Here is a 19195-nt window from a genome sequence, read left to right as displayed (position 1 = left end):
CAGCATGATTAGGCATGTGCCCATCAGCTGGAGCTGGGGCTGGTCCGCATTGTGTCATGGGGAACTGGTGGAGATGTTTGAGCATTCTGGGAGCACAAAGGGCTGTACGGGATGTAGGGGAGTTGCAGATTGGGTTAAAGGCAGATGAACGTGCAGTTTTGATTCAACCCTGAGCTGATGAGTTTTTCCTAAGTCTTTTGTAAGTCTTCTCACTACAAAATGCATCAAAACATTAAACATCTAAGGAGGTCGTGTCCCCCTCCAACACTTCTGGCACACTCCCATACCAACTGGTGCATTGCTGTGCCCAGATACAAATATGCATCAGGGCAGGTCTGTTTTCCCTAGCGCTTCTTCATGAAATTGTCTTGGTGCCCAAGAGGAATCTTTTATATTTCAAGTTTCTAACTTGCTGACCCTGGCCCATGCCTTTCCCCTAGCATTTCAGGTTTGCTGGACCCTTATCATTTTTAAATAAAACACTTAAAATACAAGAACATAACAAAATGGCTTTTTACTGTGAGAAAGAGATGAAATTCCCACACCTCTCTGCAGTCTTCTCAGCATCGACTTGCTGGAGACCATCCCCACCTCTCTCTCAGTACTGCTACAAAGGGCCAATCCCACTGCCCCCTCTACTAACACTGTCTGTTTGAATCTGTTAAACAGAAAGACAGGCGAAAGTTCTTATTGGAGTGGCCTGGAGCCTCTCTTTCCTGTTTTCGATACCGACTCTGATTATTTTTGGGAAACGACAGCTCTCCAACGGGGAAGTGCAATGCTGGGCTCTCTGGCCAGACGATTCCTACTGGATCCCCTACATGACAGTGGTTGCTTTCCTTGTGTATTTCATTCCTCTGATCATTATCAGGTAAGCCTGCCAGCAGAAGTGCGTGGTGAAAGCTGTCAAGCATGCAGTCAGCTTAATGCTTTAATTTCAGTCATTCATTATGGTTTCATTTCCACACCTGCCTCGCAGTGGCTTCAGTTCATATCACATAGCACATGGGTCACTGTGCTTGCCTTGCAGCTGGGAACATCATTTCTGAACAAGGACTGCATCTCTAAGTGTGTCCACTTATCTCTGCAGCTTCAGGCTTTAAATATGTCTTTATAAATACAATATGAATGTTTAGCTTTTATCATAAAACGTGAATTTAGTAAAAGAATAGAAAATACACTTAATGCTAATTAAACTAAAATTAAGTGCTCTCAATCTTCATAGTATTTGACAAGTACTTCTTCATCAGGGTCAGAAAGAAATTCCCAATTGCTCGAAGCCATCAAGCGCTTCTGAGATATGAAAAAAAAAAAATGAAATTCTCCCCATTCTGTAATGGAAAACTTAAACTGCAAATATTTCAGATTGATTTGCCTGGAATCACAAAGGTGATCCACAGTAGAATCTCCTATTAAAATGAGCTCAGCAGAAAGAATAAACATACACAAATGGACAAAAATAATTTCACTGTGCAACAGAAATTATCTCAGAGAACACTGAGCCTGGCTATTGTTTCTGGAGGAGATTTGTTTTGAATTTTTCAAGTAGTTAGCAATTAGGAAATTCTATCCAGCACCTCAAATGTTTCTGGGAAGAGGCCTTTATCCTGTCAACTTATCAGTCACACAGGTGTGTAAAACCTCTCTTTCATACTCAAACTTACACGTCCACACACTTTCTATGACAGATCAGCCACTCCTTTTCGCATGGAATATGTATAGGTTTGCCAACAACAGGCAAGCTACACAGCAATTCTTTTCCACTCTTCTGACACGATGTTTCCCCTCCTCCCTGTCAAAACTGTGTAACTTGACTTACAGTAAATCCCCAGAAGCAAGAAGGCGATGAAGACAGGAGGGAATAGGGAAAGGCGGTGAAGCCAGCATTTCATGAGATTGCCCTGACAGCTGAGAGATGAATAAAACATCCTAAAATTTCCTTGGCTTTAACCTTAAGTGACTTTCACATGAAAAGTTTATGACAGGGCAGGAAATTAAAACCGCGGCCAATTTCCCAATTCAGGGTACCTCAGTGCAGGTGCTCCCACATGCTCTTCAGCAGGAAGACAAATTTTGGGCAGGTGAAAAGTGGCAGCAGGCTCAGGAAGGAGGGAGGTGGCTGGGTCGTGGAAGGATGCTTAGTGGCCATTTATTAGTTTATGGCCATTTATTAGTTGGTAACCCTACCCATGGCAGGGGAGTTGGAGCTTGATGATGTGTAAGGTCCCTTTCAAACTAAGGCAATCTATGATTCTATTTTCTTCATAATAGAGAGTGATGTCTACAGCCATCAAAAAAGATTACCATTAGAACAAAGTTAGTAGACACACTGTGAACAAATACCACATGCTTTGGAAACAACTGTCTATTTTTTAAACTACGTTTTCAAGTTTTGGATTCCCAAGCATACAGCTGATGGTTGCAACATCCCACCTGACACATCTGCCAGACCTCTGTCGATGCAGCCTCAAGGCTCAACACCTATTTCTTTAACACTTCTTGGCAGTCCAGGAGGTTGAATCTAACCTACCTCATGTGGCTGCAGCATATAAATGGGCATTTTGCAGCTAAAGAGCACCAAGAATGGCCATTAATTTCTGCAGGGATTCTATTTCCCTGCAAAAGACATGCTCCACCAAAGTGCCTTCAGACGTTCTTTTGGACTGGTGAGACACTGTTCCAGACGGGTGAGTGAGGACAGATGCAATGTCTGGATGTAACAGGTGTGTGCTATTCTGTTGAAAGATTAATTATAAAAATGAGAGGTGTTATTTAGTCAAGGAAGTGAGGTATTTTGTGGTTTTTTATTTTAGTGGCTTTCAGGTGAAGGTGTTCCAAAAAAAGGCCAAAACATAACAATGGAGAGACAATACATAAATGTGCAACTGAAAACTGAAGGAATAGAATCATAGAATCATATAATTTTTCAGGTTGGAAAAGACCTTCAAGATCATCAAGTCCAACCACAACTTAACCATACTACCCTAACCCTAACAACCCACTGCTAAATCATGTCCCTGAGCACCTCCATAAGATATATGAAGAGGATTTATTCATATTGAATTCATATATGAAGTGAAATCTTATATGAAATACAAATTTAATATGAATAAAGCAGTATCTGGGATATATACCACGGTCACCAAGGAAGCGAAGCTTTATAGTGCAGGCTGTACATAGATTAAGACTAAGACCTTTTCTACAAAAACTCATTTTGCTTGTGCAGCTCCTTTATTTTCTCCTCCGAAGCACTCCGACCTAACTGCATGGTGGGTGCCCAAAGCAATGCGGAACGCTGCCTGGCAGAATTAACTCTTCATTAGTTCTGCCACCTGCATCTGCAAGAAGCCTCATATCCAGCGCAAAGCACTTCACCTAGGAAAGCACTTTTTCTGGCACAGTTCATCCAAAGTTCATGCAAAGGATTAAATCTTACTTTTCAGGTGCAGAACTTAATTCCACCCTGATCTGCCACTCTGGCTGCAAAGTTTTCTGTTGCTGGAGTCCACATACCATTGTCTTTAAGTTTCTGCCATCCATCCTCCAGCACTCAGAGCTCTGATTTCACATGTTCCCAACACAGCCTTCAAGTAACTCAGGCGAGATGCATTGTCCATAGCAGCACAGCACAAGGGATGCATAATTCAGCTGATAACCTTTACAGTCAGCCTGGAAAGCCCTTCCCTTGATGAGCAAACCCCCCAGACACAGTGTGAGCAAACCCTCCGGAATCCAGGCCAAAACATGAAAATAATCTGTTCTTCAATTTTTTTTTAATGTATACATTAAAAAAAGCTATCTGTGAAGAAAACCACAAAAGATTTCAATACTGGGGAGGCCTGTTTCCACTGCCACTTTACACAAATGGTGAACTTTTTACCCAACTGTAATACAAATGAACAGATATCAGAACAATTATCAGAAAGAGAATGAAAGCACTGATCAGATCTTTAACCTAAGTGCTGGTTACCTTTCAGAGCTGAGAAAAGGGAAGAATATTTGTTGTTTTCTTTTTAAAGCTCCCCTCCTCTTTCTTAGTGCTGGTCAGGGAGTGCCAAGCGTCCTGCATCCCGTTCTTCCTCACAGCACTTGAAGATTCGGCCTGTTCTTTCCTCTCATGTGGGCTGCACTACCACTTTTTCTGCAGCTGATATTGTCAACCTACCAAACACCAAAGAGCACAGAAAAATGAATGAGGGAATCTGCCCGATTTGTTCCCAGCCCTTCCGGGACAAGTGTCCACAGCCACAACAAAAGCCATTTCATCTACACTGAGAAATGCCAAGCAAATCTCTGAATGATACCTGTGATAGGTGAATATACTTATGGGCATTGCAAACACAGGTTAAACAGGGGCCAGATCAAGATTACAGGCTTCCCTCCTGCAAGCATTTGCACCTGCCCTCTCGGGTCCTGTGATGGGGAGACATGAGAGTTACTGGTTTTCTGTTCTGCATTGTTACTCTGTGCCACACCATAATTGAGTTCTGTCAGCTGAATATCCAGAAATTCGGAATTTATAAAGTTCTGGGTTTTTTAGCTGATATTCATGACTGTCAGATGTGTTCTCTCTGTTTTAACCTGATAAATACAATACAGAAACACTCATCTAATATAATTCCAAATTCAAGTTAATAAAAAGCAAAAGTTCCTCTTGAGGTACAGAGGAAGAAAACAGTCCATCTGTTGTTTAAGATCAGAATTCCAAAGAGAACGTTTGCTGCTGAGCAGCAGAAAAATAGTCAGAAGGGAAAAAACAGAATCTGAAAGGATTGCAGCTGAAAGGAAAAATACTGAACTAAAATTAAAGCACTACAATGAAATGATGAGTAGATGAAATGAGAGGTATTAGAATTAAATCAAGAAAAACAAACAAAAAAAAAGAGTATTAATAAAAATCTCAAAGATCTTATTTTGAGCTTGATTTAAAGAGGACAATCATTTCTGCCTGCAATTTCCATTTCAAAGGAAGAAATTCTAGATCTTGTATACATGTTCTACTGTCTGCCGATCTATTCACTTACTCATTATGTATGCCTATAATGGTTTGTCTGGAAGTTACACACACTTTTTGTCTTTGGATAAACAATGCTGTAAATCAGCTGCCATAAAACATAGTACAGCTGCACCCCTTTGCACAAATACAGCATGAGAAACAATAGACACCGCTGGAGGATAAATACAAGCAATTAACAGGGAGCTTCAGTGTACTTTTTGACATTGTAATGGCTCATTTTGTTAGAAAATACTGAGCCCAGGCGAGATGCTAACAGAATGTAATCATTTATTTTAAAACAAAAAAATGATTCCTGTTTTTGAAGAGTTGGCATCTTACAGATGTTATTATCAGTACCTAGCTTTACCAGAAGACATTTTATTTTCCAAAACAAAAGTGATGTAGGAACTACCTTAAGTTATTTATTTACAAGGACAAAGACTGCCAAAATTACCAATTGAGTCAAATTAACCAACACTGTTAACTAATAACATGCTACAATGAACATGCATCTTAGTTCTTCAGAATCTGGATCAATCTAAATTGCTTTTGAAGGTGCAGTGAATTTAATTTACTGAGTTACATCCCTAGACTAAATTATATTCTTGTAATTTCCTGACCTACACATATGCATCTTATTGGGACTAGAAAAAAAAGCATTGCATTTTCATATGAACAGCATATTCACTCTACCCTGTGGTCTTCACAGCCTGAGTGGCTCCTTCTCAAAAAAGCTTTAGTTCTTTTTTCATCTAGATTTTTCCAGTACATCTGATCTTTTCTTTCAATTAGTCCCCTCCTTGCAAATAATGGGCCACAACAAATCATATAATATTTCATTATGACAGTATGCATTACAACTACAGCACATTTACATGGCATCCAAGAGTCACAGTCAGGGATGTAAGACCAGAACACTAAGCACTTTCAGGCTAAGAAATGCAACAACATCTGGACTTCCCATCCATCTGAACATCAGCACCTGTTTGTCCCTCTCTACTCTTTGCTCATCTGCCACTTTATTTACCATCAAGTGGGAATCTATTCCCATCCTTTAAGATGTCACCAGAAAGCAAGTGAAGAGCCTGGGTTCATAATTCAATCCCTGTGGCACTTGGATGGAAGGATGGAAACCAAGTACTCAAGGCTCCTTCATCCTGATACTTGAGCAACTCTGGATGTGTTCTTCTGGGCACATGGACAGATCTGCATCAAAGGGGGTACTGTTCTGACTGCAAATAAAGAAGGTCAGGATAGAGACAGCAGGCTGGAGATAAAATAGAAACAGGTCTTGCAGGAGCTGGCTGAAGTTTTCTCATGATATCAGCAGTTATCATTATAATACATTCTGATTCACTGGAACAATCAAAGGAGAAATGATGCATGAATTTTCAACCTTTGTCAGAGCAAAGTACACAGAAACTCTCAAGTGCACCAGCTGATAAATAAACAGGCTCTTGAAAAGTCAGGAGATAAAAGGAAAATGTTTGAGTCAGCTGGGAGCAATGCTGGACCTTTGAAGGGATTAAGGAGGGCAAGCTGGCATCTGTGGAAGAGGCATGCAAAATCCCTGCTGGGTGAGAATGGTGCTGCTCTGCTGCACAACCTGGTCTGTGTGTTGAATTTCCAGCTCTCACCTACACAGCCTGGGAACCAGATATCTCAAACCTGTACAGAAAAGATACCTACAGGGTGCACAAATACTGTCTTTGCAAGCATGGCTAGGAGTTGAGGGTGCTACAGGAAGGGCTTGTATATCAGTCTGAAAGCTCTGGTAAAAATAATGCCTCTTCAGATAACAAAAATAAGCTGCATGATAACAAGACACCTTTTTTGTCTCTATAAAACACCCTGAAGTTATTTCTAGAGCTGCACTGTTTTCACAGGCTCACCACAGAGGTCTGTGGCAATTAATGATCAGGCTGCCTCAGGCTTACCAAAACTCTGTGGTATGTTACAAATGGCACACAGCAACTCCTGCTGGGATGCTTGATTTTTAGGAAAACATGGCAGCTCAAATGCGTTAGCTGAAATATTTTTCAATTATTTTTATCTCCCTCAGCAGACAAAAGGGGAAGTCATCAGTCAAAAGCATGCTCTTGCTTATTGATTTTAGTTGTATGTTATCCACGCTTTGGGAGAAGACAGAGCAAGGCCTTGTATGTTGTTTATTTCAACTGCTGCAAACAGAACATCCTCATCCAGGAAGTGTGTTCAAACATCTCTTCAGCTGAGAGGAATTATTTTCACCTGTTCTATGCCAAATAAATAGAATCCCACAGTTGTTATTATCTAGACAGAGGCCATAACTACCCATAGTTGCTGTGCACTAGAGCACTTTCCTTCTTTCCCATCAAGAAAAGGCATATTCCTTTCTAAATGTGCAAACTGCAAAAAATCTGATTTTGAGTCACCTAATTCTTCCTATCTACCTGACACTTCTGTGCTCCTTGATTTCATTCCCAGGACCTCAAGACCTGAGAGTGAGTGCTGAGGTACACTACGTTTTCATGGCTTGTGCCCCCATTGTCTTCCCTGGGTTACCATTTTATTAATCAGCTTCATATTCTCAAAGTAACACCAGACAAGAGCCAGACATACAGCTGAAATAGGTCCTTCGTCTTGCTTCCCCCATTTCAGAGCAAGTTTCCTCTTTGCAGCTCCCACATATAGCACTCACAAGTACATCCCAGTGCAGAATGAGGTGTCTCCTGCCTGGGGCTGGTAACCAGACAATTTTGGCCTCAGACAACTCAAAATTCCCAACAAGCTATTGCCTAAGAAAGCTTGGCCAAACCATGTCATTGCTTCTAACCTCAAGGCTAGCATCTGCAAGGCCTGGACAATGGTAACAAACTGCAATGTGAACATTCTTTCGGTTTGCTCCTCGAAATATTTTGGTAGAGTCATATTTAATTTACTATTTTTATTATTATTGCTATCATTTTTATGAATTTCTGCCATCTCCACAAGCTCCTTACACATAGATAAGTATATTCACAGGGCATGTATGACTGAGATGTCTGCTAAATTTACTATGCCTTACAGTATCAATGACTCTTTCCCTTCTGCAGTGTCATATACTCAATCGTGATTCGAACCATCTGGATGAAGAGTAAAGCTCAGGCTGTCATTATATCCAGCTGCCGTGGTGAGTCTCAGCACACACATGTCTCCAGACACCAGATTCAAATCTGGGGAGTCACATCAAATCTGGGAATGCCCACATATGCGGTGTTGAGTTGGGACCCCATCACTGTGGTGGGAATGGGTTTTCTGCAACTGTTCATTCATAACTCTTCCACACTGTTTTCCTTCTTTCCTTTGACATTACGTACCCTTTTGAGAAACGATAGAAAACATCTACAAGAAAAGAATTAGAAGGAAAAACTCTTTACTCTAGAACTCAGAATCCTTAATCCAAGAATTTTGTCCATATCTAGAATGGTTTGTTTTCTAGCAGACACTTAGATAAAAACTTTGCAGTGTTTTCACATGCCTTTGGGAAGTCTGGATTTTGGTCAAGACCAGAAACCTTGCAAAAAAAATGTCTGCTCTATAGACCAAGTAATTTTCAGTACTATTAAGCGTGGGCTATTTTCAAGCTTCTCTATAGAATATTTCACTGATAAAAAGCTCTCATTAATTTTATTTACATTTTTTCCTTACAAATTACACAGCCTGGATCTGTTGTTTTTCTAAGAGGTGCAAAAAGTCATGTGCACATAGTTATTTCCAATGACATTCATTAAAATTCCATTTCTCAGCTTGGATTTCAAGAGTTGAAAGATGTTTTGATAAAAAATGACCTTCTTGTGTGTTCACTATGATGAACCTAATTATTCTCACATGGCAACATGAACAGCAAATTGACACGAATAATGAAATCAAGCAGATTATTACAATCATGCTGGTACTGCCATTGAAATATGGAGATTGGTTCTCAGAGACATTAGTGCAACTTCAGAGGAAATGAGATCAACCAGCTTTAGTGTGAGACTGAATAGAATTTGCTTCTCAATTCAAGCTACATTTCATTTCTGAAAAGCTAGTCAAACAGCATTTTTTCTTTTATTACTGAGTCCAGCTGAAGAGTAAAATGCACAACTGTATCTAAAGCATCAAAAAAGAGGTTAAGGGAATGGAGTATGTAGCTTTCAAAACCCATCTAATTGAAATGCAGCTAAAAACTGAACAGGTAGTCTGTTTTTCCAGGTTATATCCTATGTTTTCTTTAATTGCAGTTGCCAGTTCCTTTCAGAAAACATCTCTTCTAACACCACTCTAGTTGTCTTTTTGAAGCCATGATGGCCCATGGTTTTTGCTAAACTTATATTGTTGGGCACTTCTGCAATGTTTCTCCTGCCTACAAGCCCAAGCATGGAGGCTCAGGGATACGCAGCTGCCACAATGCTTCAGGAAGGTCTCCTATACATACATTTCCACTTTTGATTTTGGAAGGCTCAAGTTCTGAGTGTCTAATATGAGGAGACCTGCTAGTATGTGAATTTCAGGAAATGCATACACCAGCCCTGCTCTTTCACTAGTTCTGCTCTTCTGCCTCCAGATGGCAAAACCTCTGCTGGCTACACCAGTCGGGGGTTTATATCCAGAGCGAAAGTGAAAGCCATCAAGTACAGCATTGTAATTGTTCTTGGTAAGTATGAAAAAAAGACCTGCAGCTGGCAGCTGGGGCAGATGCTGAAGTTAGGGATCTCCCTTCATCACCAGCAAATAAATTGCATTAGGTGGTTCAGAGAAGGAGTTTTATTTAGACCTCTGACTTGCCTTCTGACCTTGTCCTCTACCCTCCTATGACTGACAGGATCCCATTTTAGGCACCTGACGTATGCCTCAGATGCAGTGATATACACAGCCCCTCCTGCACATAACGGAAATAAAGGAGTGACATTGCCTAAAAGGAGCCAAGGAGGAGATCACATCCTCCTAATCCAGCCTGCTAAAAGACCTGGCAAATGAGTTGTCTTCTAGGTTTAGAGAATACAGGCAATAGATAAGCTGCTGGGGCAGGGCAGGGACGGGAAGGAGAGGAAAGAGATGCAGAGCAATTGTTTTTGATGTTAGAAGCGTGTTTCCTGCAGAGGTGGGGAGAACAAGCTCTCTTCTCCCAGCCAGGATGCCGATGACTCAGTGCAGGTGTCCTCCGTCTCCCAGGGAGATGACATTATCCTGATGGAATTAGGAAGCTGACATTTAATCTCGATAAATAAAGGCAGCATCACACAGCGCTTGTGATTAGCTGATGGAGACAGACAGGGAGGTATCAGAAGCTATTTACTCCCCAGGGCACTGCAAGAAAGATTGTTCCTCTTCCCAATTCTACACAGAATTCAGATAGATTGATACCGTGATAATAGCTACTACTAGAAGTGCTTAGTTCACTGGTTAGCTGTAGTGTCCTTGGACATGAGAGATGCTGCTGTGATTCATGCCTTTCACAAATCCAAGAGCACCTTCTCTGCATCTGAACTTTTCTGTGTGGCCATCAGAGAAAGATTGTGTGATAAACAGCCACTACCACAATGACTCCAGATGGCAAGAGCTCACCTAGGTGCTCAGTATTTCAGAGGACCTTGATAATATCAGGCACCCAGCATCTCTCATTGTGTAAGAAAGTGAAGGCACATAACACTCATGGATTTCTCTGAATCCACCTATAGCAGGGGCTCCATTGCCAGTGCTATGATCCACACACTGACTGGGCACATTGCTGTTACTCTGGCCCATGTGTAGACACTATCAGGTTGTTTACCTCAGAAAACAGGAGAGCTTACCTCTTTCTTGCATATTCACTGAGCACCCAGCTCTATGCCAACTGAGAAATACTGCTTAATGTAAAGGAGGGCAAGCATGGGGTCATTCTGCTGTCTTATTTGCATCAGGGAGAGAAAGTATGTCTGATTTCACACAAAAAAGCACATTGGCAATTCAGGTGCCTATAACTTAGCTGAGTGAGCTGCCTGCCTCAGTGTTTTCAACACTCCATCAGAGGAGCTGACATAGGCATTTATGAGACAAATTCATCCCCTATGCCTGCAAATAAAGCAAAACCCATAGCCTCTTTTTCTACCACCTCTGAACAAAAGCTACGAATGATGCAGCCCTCTCTTCACTCCCTCAGACTTGTTTCTCAAATAGCAGTAGGAGAACCAGAGAGTCTTCCTACATTCCCTTCCTACACGGCACCTCCAACCAGCATGCAAAATGTTATGTCAGCCTGCTGTAATTTAGTGTGAAAGTGTCATTCCATGCTTCTGGGCGCCTAAGAGCCTTTTCTTAATAGGTGGCTGTGACAGGCAGGGCTGCCGCAGAGCAGCACTTTGGTGCTGTATGCGTTTAGACTGGCTGCTCGCTCAGGGGACCATTAAAAGAGAGCTTCTCTGTAAGTGATGATGCTCTAACTGGCTACCTATTTACCCTTTATGTGTGTGTAGCGTTCAGAAGTGCCTCAATAAGTCTAGAGGGAGCACTCTAAACACTTAAAGGAGCACACATAATGTATTTTATGGGCATTAAAATAAAAATGAAGACAAATAAAAACACAATCTAATAACTATCCTCTTAAATAAGACCCTGCATAGGGAGCAATTTTTCTTGCATGAACAAATACTTACGTGTTATGACAGTCTATTTGTGAGTATGTGATTAACTCCGTAAATAGCTATGCTATCTAATGTCAAGCACTTCTTCTGTCTTTCCTGCAGCATTTGCTCTCTGTTGGAGCCCCTACTTTCTGTTTGATATCCTGGACAACTTCAACATCCTTCCCGAGACCAAAGAGCGCTTCTATGCGTCCGTGATCATTCAGAACCTGCCTGCCTTGAACAGCGCCATCAATCCCCTCATCTACTGCCTCTTCAGCAACCACCTCTGCACTCCCTTCAAGTACTGTTCCTTTATTCTCACCCTGACTATCCCCCAGGAGGGGAGGGAACACATAAGCACAGGTGCTGAACTCACTGCCTGTTTTCACCTGTTTTAATCCTGACCATTCCTTATTTTCCTTAGGGAGAGAAGAACACGACGGCTGGAGGGGACTTTCCGGGACCGGAGTGAAGGAGGGCAGGAAATGCAGGTCCTGTCCAAACCAGAATACATCTAGCACATGTAATGCCCTCAGAGGCACACCAGGACCCGTGCTGAGGAGAGTAGAGTTTTCCCCAAAGGACAGACAGACACCATGCACAAACTGGCTGGACTGAGCCTGTGCCTCGCTGCTGTTGAACAGCACGAGACTTTGGGACCAGTGCTATGCCTTCAACTATCACATGTTGTCAGGACCAAGCTTGCCACAAGGGGTTTGCATGCTACTTTTATGATGGCTTATTTCAGCCATCTGTTTTCAAGCAAGCTGTAACATATCCGTACTCCAAACGGCAAAAAGCAATGTAAACGGTGTCTAGTCAGAGCCTTCTCTCTATTCTTCAAGTGTCTCTCAAAGCCATCCAGTACCATGCAGCTCATAAAACCGGTGAAAAGTGTTTATAAGCAGTTACAGGAGGGCACCCTGCTTAACATGAAAACACAGGAATTTTCCAATGAGAATACACTACTGTCACTCTAAATAGTTATGTCTTGGCTTCACATGCAACCCCTGAAAAAGCCCCAAAAGAAAGGAGGGAACTGTAGGGATGGATGGCTGTCTCCCTCTCCACCTTACCAGCCCTCCCATATGCACCATCCATACAGCTAGTCCTCCCATTCCCATGCAGAATTTCCCTGCTGTTTTACCTTGGCTCCCCTACATTGATTTGCCATGACAAATCCAGGTGATAATTTTCTTCTGGACTACTGTATAATAAGATGTGAGCTAGCCCATCTCAAATCCTACCGTGCCTCACCTTCTTTGCTGCTCACATCCCTGTGACAAAAGGCCAAAGCAGTCTTTAGGGGATCCTGCACTCGTGTCACATAAGTAGAGTTGCCATACAGGGTACTCCAGCAGTGCAGATCAGTCTTGCCACCATGCAGAAGTATTTCCCGCTCTTAAAATAATTTTTTAATGTCACTTGAATCATGGAGGGAACCATATACATCTTTAGAGAAGCTCAAAAGTGGAGAAAAGTATGGGTTAAGTTGTAAAACATAAATTATATTTAAAAAAAATTATTCGTTGATGGTCCAGTCTTATAAATTCATTGTAGGGTCCATAGAGCACTGGCCACCAGGCGGAGTTTTGTGGCACAGTACCCAGAGCTGCTGGGCATTCCCTCCCTCAAACCCTTGGGTTTGAATACAAATATCCTCAATGTTGGTTTAGCAACTGGGTGAGGGATATTAACGTCAATGCTCATTTTATCATAAGTCAGCTTAAACTGTTTGCATGATAATGCGCTCTAACCAGCTGCATGGCATATTTTTGCTTCTCTGTGCAAAATTTGCATTCTTACACGAGCCTGTTTAAACAGTTTTTTTTTTATGATGATGATCCTTCACACTGAGTTTATTCCCTGCAAAACAAGAACTGAATAAAATTTATTTAATTACCTATGTTACAAAAATCTTTTTTCCTAAGCAGAGGATATATAAAATCATGTGGTTTTATGTTCTCAGGAAAATGAGTAGAGTTTTTCTTTTTATTATTATGAAGTTCTGTTGCATATAAATTTTGGAGTTAAAACCAGCTTAATTAAAACCATGAATCCAGAGCACCCTTTACAGCCGCTACCTTGGATAGATTGTCTATAACAACCAGAATACATTTTTTTGTAGGCATCTCATAACATTCCCACAATTGGACTGCTTGGCTTAATCTTCATAATGATGTTGAGTTTATTGTTTTTTTTCAACGATTTTTCATTTGGTACAATTACACTGGTTGCGTACTTTTGAACATTTTATGCAGTTCATTGACTTAATACCTGGAAATTAGATAATTTTTAGATTAGTACTTTGGTTTGCAAACTTATATGCCTCAGTCCCCCCCAAAATGTACATATTTGGTCAGCACACTAATTAGCCCACCAAAATTAAACATATGCATGAGTAAATTTATGAATTTAGCCTTGAATTAAGTCATTACTCACTTATTTTTCAAAGAGACAGTCTCTTTCAACCACTACTGTGTCAGGTGCCATTTATGTGTTGTTCCTGTCATCTTGCCAGTGGACCTGACTGTGATTCCCTTCATATGGAGATGTTTCTCCTTAAATATCCTCACATCACCTGTGTCTGCACCCCTTCCAAGCACGTATTCAGAAATATTTTTTCTCATTTTCTTTCTGCTTTCTTCCTGTGCAGCACAGGAAAATTTGCTAACTTTTTATGTTATCTCATTTTTTTTTTGTTGGAAGATAGTGAGCATTATATTTAGAAACTGAAAAAGACCTGATTTTTGCCATTAGTCTACAAAGCATGTGCAGTCCTTTGTCTTGTGAGCTAGTAATATGGGGAATTTCATTTAACTCTGGTGGGTTTCTAATTCCGTGTCCACAACCTGCTCTTTACCTATTGATTTAATTGTGAAGCAATTGCTAGGAAAGATCCCAGACTAATCAGGAGAGGTAACAGAAGGCAATATCGAGGTCCAAGTGCCAAGAGACAGAGCCTGGAACACAAGAAGGTGGCACCCAGCTGGGTTGTTGTCTATGGCAGCCCATAAGTTGTGTTTTGCATCATCTTTAACACTTCAAGATCCATTTGTGAGATCCTTCTGACATGCCCAAGTAACTATAAGTGTCAATGGGTATACCTGTTAGGATGTAAAATACCTTTTGTTTATAAAATCCTTTATGATCATAGATTCCCAGAAATCATGAAAATGAGATACTCAACTCTCAGACAAGTCACATCAAACAGCCTAAAACCAGTATACCTTTCAAACTAATCTGTAATGCAAGCGAATAAAAAATATGTGTTTCCTGTGACAGGCACAAAGAAAATATGAATGAGAAAGCTATTCAACTTTCATTCATTTCTGGATGCAATTTAAAATTGAATTCTCTCAGTCCAGATTTCCAACTGTTGCTAAAAGTGTAAAGTGGTATTTTGTCCATATTGTTGTTTTTGTCCTTGAAAATTCCATTCACATTTTTTACTTTGAAAAAAAAGTTAATGCAAGACAAGGAAATTTAAGATCCAAACCACTGGGTAGTTATACTCTAGTAATGGAGTGTAATATTCTATACTGAAATTGTGGAAGAATAACAAAGAGAAAGCCTACCCTGAGGCATTTTGCATCCTCCTGCATGCTTCTGACCAAGATCTGAGAGGCATGGATGTTATCAGCCAAGAAAAATGGTAGCCACTGCGGCTGATGGAACCACACTCTGTGCAGATTTCAAGGATCTGAACACATAAGGTTCCCACACTCCTTCTACTGGATCACCCATGCGTGCACCCCACAACCACAGAGCATACTCTGACCTCTGCAACAATTTATGCCCTTGGGAAAAGAGAGGACAGGCACCTCCTGTCCCTATTCCTGCCTGCTTTTAGGATAGGAGACAGACCATTTGGTGGTGTTTGCTTCGCAGGGCTCCCAGGAGGGCTAACATTTCTCTTTTCTGCCTTTTTGTGTAATGCCATAGCATTTCATTTTTATATCAGCAAATGGATACTGCAATACCTGCTGTTAAGCAGATGGACAGTCTTAATTTTTCTGAAACACATTACCTTTGGGAAGGAGTAGGTGCGCACAGGGTATCTTGCACTACAGCTACTCAGTGCATTTCTTTAGGAAAGAGATGATTTTCTAGAATAAAATTCCACCCCAAATCTCTGCCTCTGAGGTTTGCTAGTTTTCTATATGCCTGTCATTTTTTTTCTTTATAGCTATATTTCACAGAAAAAAAAATACTGTGCTATGACACAGAATGATCTGTCTTCCACAGAACAAAAATTTTGTAAGATTTACATGGAAGGCATAAGTGAGTGAAAGTCCCTGTTCTACAAGTCACCTAGACATCTAAATATGAATTATTTTAGTGGAAATTGGTCCCATGAATATCATTATAGAAATGGGCTTACAAAATATAGCTTTATAGTCTTAGCTACTGAAAGCATCAGACCCATATGGGTTGAAGTCTCTAAGAAGGCCACATAAGCAGAAGAAGTACAAGTGAAACTAGTATTTATTTTAGTTCAAACTCTGTTATATAAATACCTGAATGTTTTATGGTTGTTAAGACCTCATATTTTCATGACACTACAAGACATAGGAAATCAGCAAAATCTCAAATCGAAAGCCTCTATTTAAAGCATAGGAATAAATGGCTCAATAAAAGATCATTTTTAACACAACTTCAGCATAGAATTTCTGAGGAGAAGAGTGCTTTGGGGCAACACTAACTGGAGATTCCTGAGAAGAGTCTCTTGGCATTCTCTCAGCAGGGAAGAGACTTGTTGGCAAGATGCCTCATGTTATGAGTACCTTCAGTAATTCCTACCTGTGCTGTTTGTACAGGTTTGTTTCACGCGAGAGCCCAGAAGGCATAACACTACCTGCCACTTCACCTTACCCATCACAAGGACTGCATGTACTCTTCAGAAGCTCTTGATGAAAACAGAACTACAAAAGTAATTCCAGAAAGCACAGCAAAAAGAATACATATATATTGTTGGTTTAAGTGTCTTTTTTTTCCGGTGAGAAATAATTCCATGATAAAAATAAACTACAGTAGAATCTATCTGTGTTTACCTTCCAACCAAGAGCCTGGTGTTTACAATTTTCCATTTATTCATCAACCTTCAGAAAAATGATTGATTTGGGGAGTAGATGCAATTTTTGCTGTAAGGCAACGTGTGTTTCATTTTCTTTAGCAAACTGCAATTTATTTTACACAGCATTCAATTTAGATAAGCATTATAGCTGAATGGTTCATCAGATAATCTTTTGTCATGTTTGATGGCATCTTATTCTGAGCATGCATAAAATATTGGGTAGAGGGTTAGACATACAAACATAGGCATGGATTTACAAATAGGCATCGCTGGTTCCTCATACTGAGTTGCTTCTAGTGGTACATAATTAGAAGCTTAACTGTTAATTTAGACTCAAGTGAGACAAATGTCAGTGGACTAAAATTCAGCAGCTTTAATAAATTCAGTAAAAAAGGACAGTCTGAGGTTTCTCGTATAAGGAGCTGAACGATCCTTAGAACTAGATTAGAGAAATGTGACAAAATGTACAATACTGTGCGCTAATAATCAGTTACTTCAATTACGAGAAATTCTGCTATAAACTGGGAGCTCATCAGCTGGAAATGTCTGAGGAGGATAAAGTGCTGAGAATGTTCAGAGGTCAGATGATGCCTAGTCATTGACAACAACGGGGGGTCAGGGGCTAATATGATCCAGTGTATATTTGCTGAAGCATTTGTTAGAAGATCTAAGGCTCTGTTAGCATTATTGTGAGCCTTCGATGAGAACGTTCCACATATAGAAAAAGAAGAGACATGGAACAAAGAAGCCTGAGGTTGTGGCTTTTTTTGGGCTAGTAAAATGAGAAGTGGAAAAGGGGAGTTTCTACCAACTGTTAGCACATCAGGAATGTTGAATGGGGAAAGGACAGAGAAGAGAGAACTATTTAAAATGTGTAATAATTTTGCAACAAATTCCACCCCCGGGAATAATCTGGAATAAATGTGAATACATTTTGAAGACACAAATCAGCTTGCTTGGCAATATTGCACAGATCAGCAACAAGATTTTGGGAGTAAGAAATATATCCTATTTTATGTTACGGCTGTTTATTGAGATTTAACAACAAGGCGAGGCACAACTCTCCATGCTTTACAGAGAACAGCAAGGGAGGAAGTGGCTGATTCCTCTTATTTTGCTTCAAGTTAATGGCCCTGCCTTTGCAACAACGCAGTGAGGAGATCTAGTATGAACACCGGCAGTGGGTGACATTCATTTGGAGACCTTGTATCTTCTGTACTCAAACTGGTGGAGCTGGGAAAGTGAACAAACTTCCAGATACATGCATGCCCTCCCAGCTCATATCACAGGTTTGAGAAAAGTGCAAGGCGGCAGCTGACATTTTTGGTGATGCTCAGACTTTCAGGTTGAGCCTCATGCTGATGATAGCATAGTTATGCAAGCATTACTTTTTGAAGCATAATCCCTTTCCTCTTTGCCAAAGACACCGTGGTTCACACCGTTTGACCTCACACGGCAGCCCACAGCCATGCTGGAGGCTTTCGGACTACCTGGCTCTGCGGCACCCAGCAGCTGCGTTGCCACTCTGCTAACTTCACACGTGCTCATGGTTCTACAAAGAAGCAATTAAGAGCCCACAAACTGGCATACATTTATGCATGACATGACTGGAAAACTGTACTTTCTGGGCAGTACAGAGTAATGCCAAAGGGAAAAATTCATGTAGCTGTAAATTAACAAAGTGTCCTTGACTTAAAGGATTTGGGTCCCTTAAATGCATTACACAGAAAATTAAAGAGAAGTCAGGCTCCCTTGGTCATGCTAAAAGCTAAAAGGTACATTATGAAGCTACCATAGAGTGAGAAAAGACTTTAAAATGACCAAATGGGAAAATATCACTAAATCCCATTTGGAATCCATAGCTTTATCTCCTTATTAGGGAGAGCAGGATTATTCCAAGAGAGTTTTTCAAAATCTAGATAGGGGAATTACTGATGTGCATAGACATCAGATAGGTGAAAGACATGCTCAGTGTTCATATGGCACCAAAATAACAATTTGTTCTGTGGTGTTTATAAAATGGCATGAATGTAGGATAATTCCTAGAGGAAAGACAAATGCAGTCACTTGGGAATACTTGGCAATTACCCTGACTCTCCCTCAGAGAATGGGCAGTTAATGTGGTTATTCCCATGGGGTAGGATGTAGAGTCATCTGGGAATATTTAATGTCAAACAAACTCCTTCAGGAAATTACTGTTTTTGAGAAAACGTTGAGTTTGAAGGTTTTTCCCTGCAAAGAACATCTCTTGGACCAAACAGAAGGGGGGGGGGGGCACCTCAGCAAGGCCATGGCCCTGAGGCAGTGAAGGCCCCAGGCTCAGCTTGTGACTTCCCATTCAAGGGAGCAGACCCACTCTTGGGGCTGCCTTTGCTTTCTCATCCCTTTGTGATTGCTCCTTTCTTTCTCAGCCTATCTTCCCTTCCACAACAAGACTTTCATGAGCTTTGGGACTTCTCACTGAGGATGAAAAACTGTTAATTCTTAAAATAAATCAGAAAAAGTATTTGTGTAAAT

General features: G+C 40.8%; 1 protein-coding gene across 1 annotated transcript in view; it reads left to right on the top strand.

The window, feature by feature from the left end:
* Positions 1-12457, top strand: part of NPSR1 (neuropeptide S receptor 1) — a 55291-nt gene extending 42834 nt beyond the window's left edge. The window contains exons 5-9 of the mRNA XM_021388673.1: positions 670-871; positions 8071-8147; positions 9564-9653; positions 11722-11902; positions 12026-12457. Coding sequence (XP_021244348.1) covers positions 670-871; positions 8071-8147; positions 9564-9653; positions 11722-11902; positions 12026-12119 — 644 coding nt within the window. The 3' untranslated portion in view covers positions 12120-12457. The remainder of the gene's footprint in view (positions 1-669; positions 872-8070; positions 8148-9563; positions 9654-11721; positions 11903-12025) is intronic.

Source organism: Numida meleagris, chromosome 2 (genome assembly GCF_002078875.1).
Source record: "Numida meleagris isolate 19003 breed g44 Domestic line chromosome 2, NumMel1.0, whole genome shotgun sequence".
Taxonomy (NCBI): Eukaryota; Metazoa; Chordata; class Aves; order Galliformes; family Numididae; genus Numida; species Numida meleagris.
Note: the sequence above shows the minus strand (reverse complement) of the source record. Positions and strands in the feature narration are given on the sequence as shown.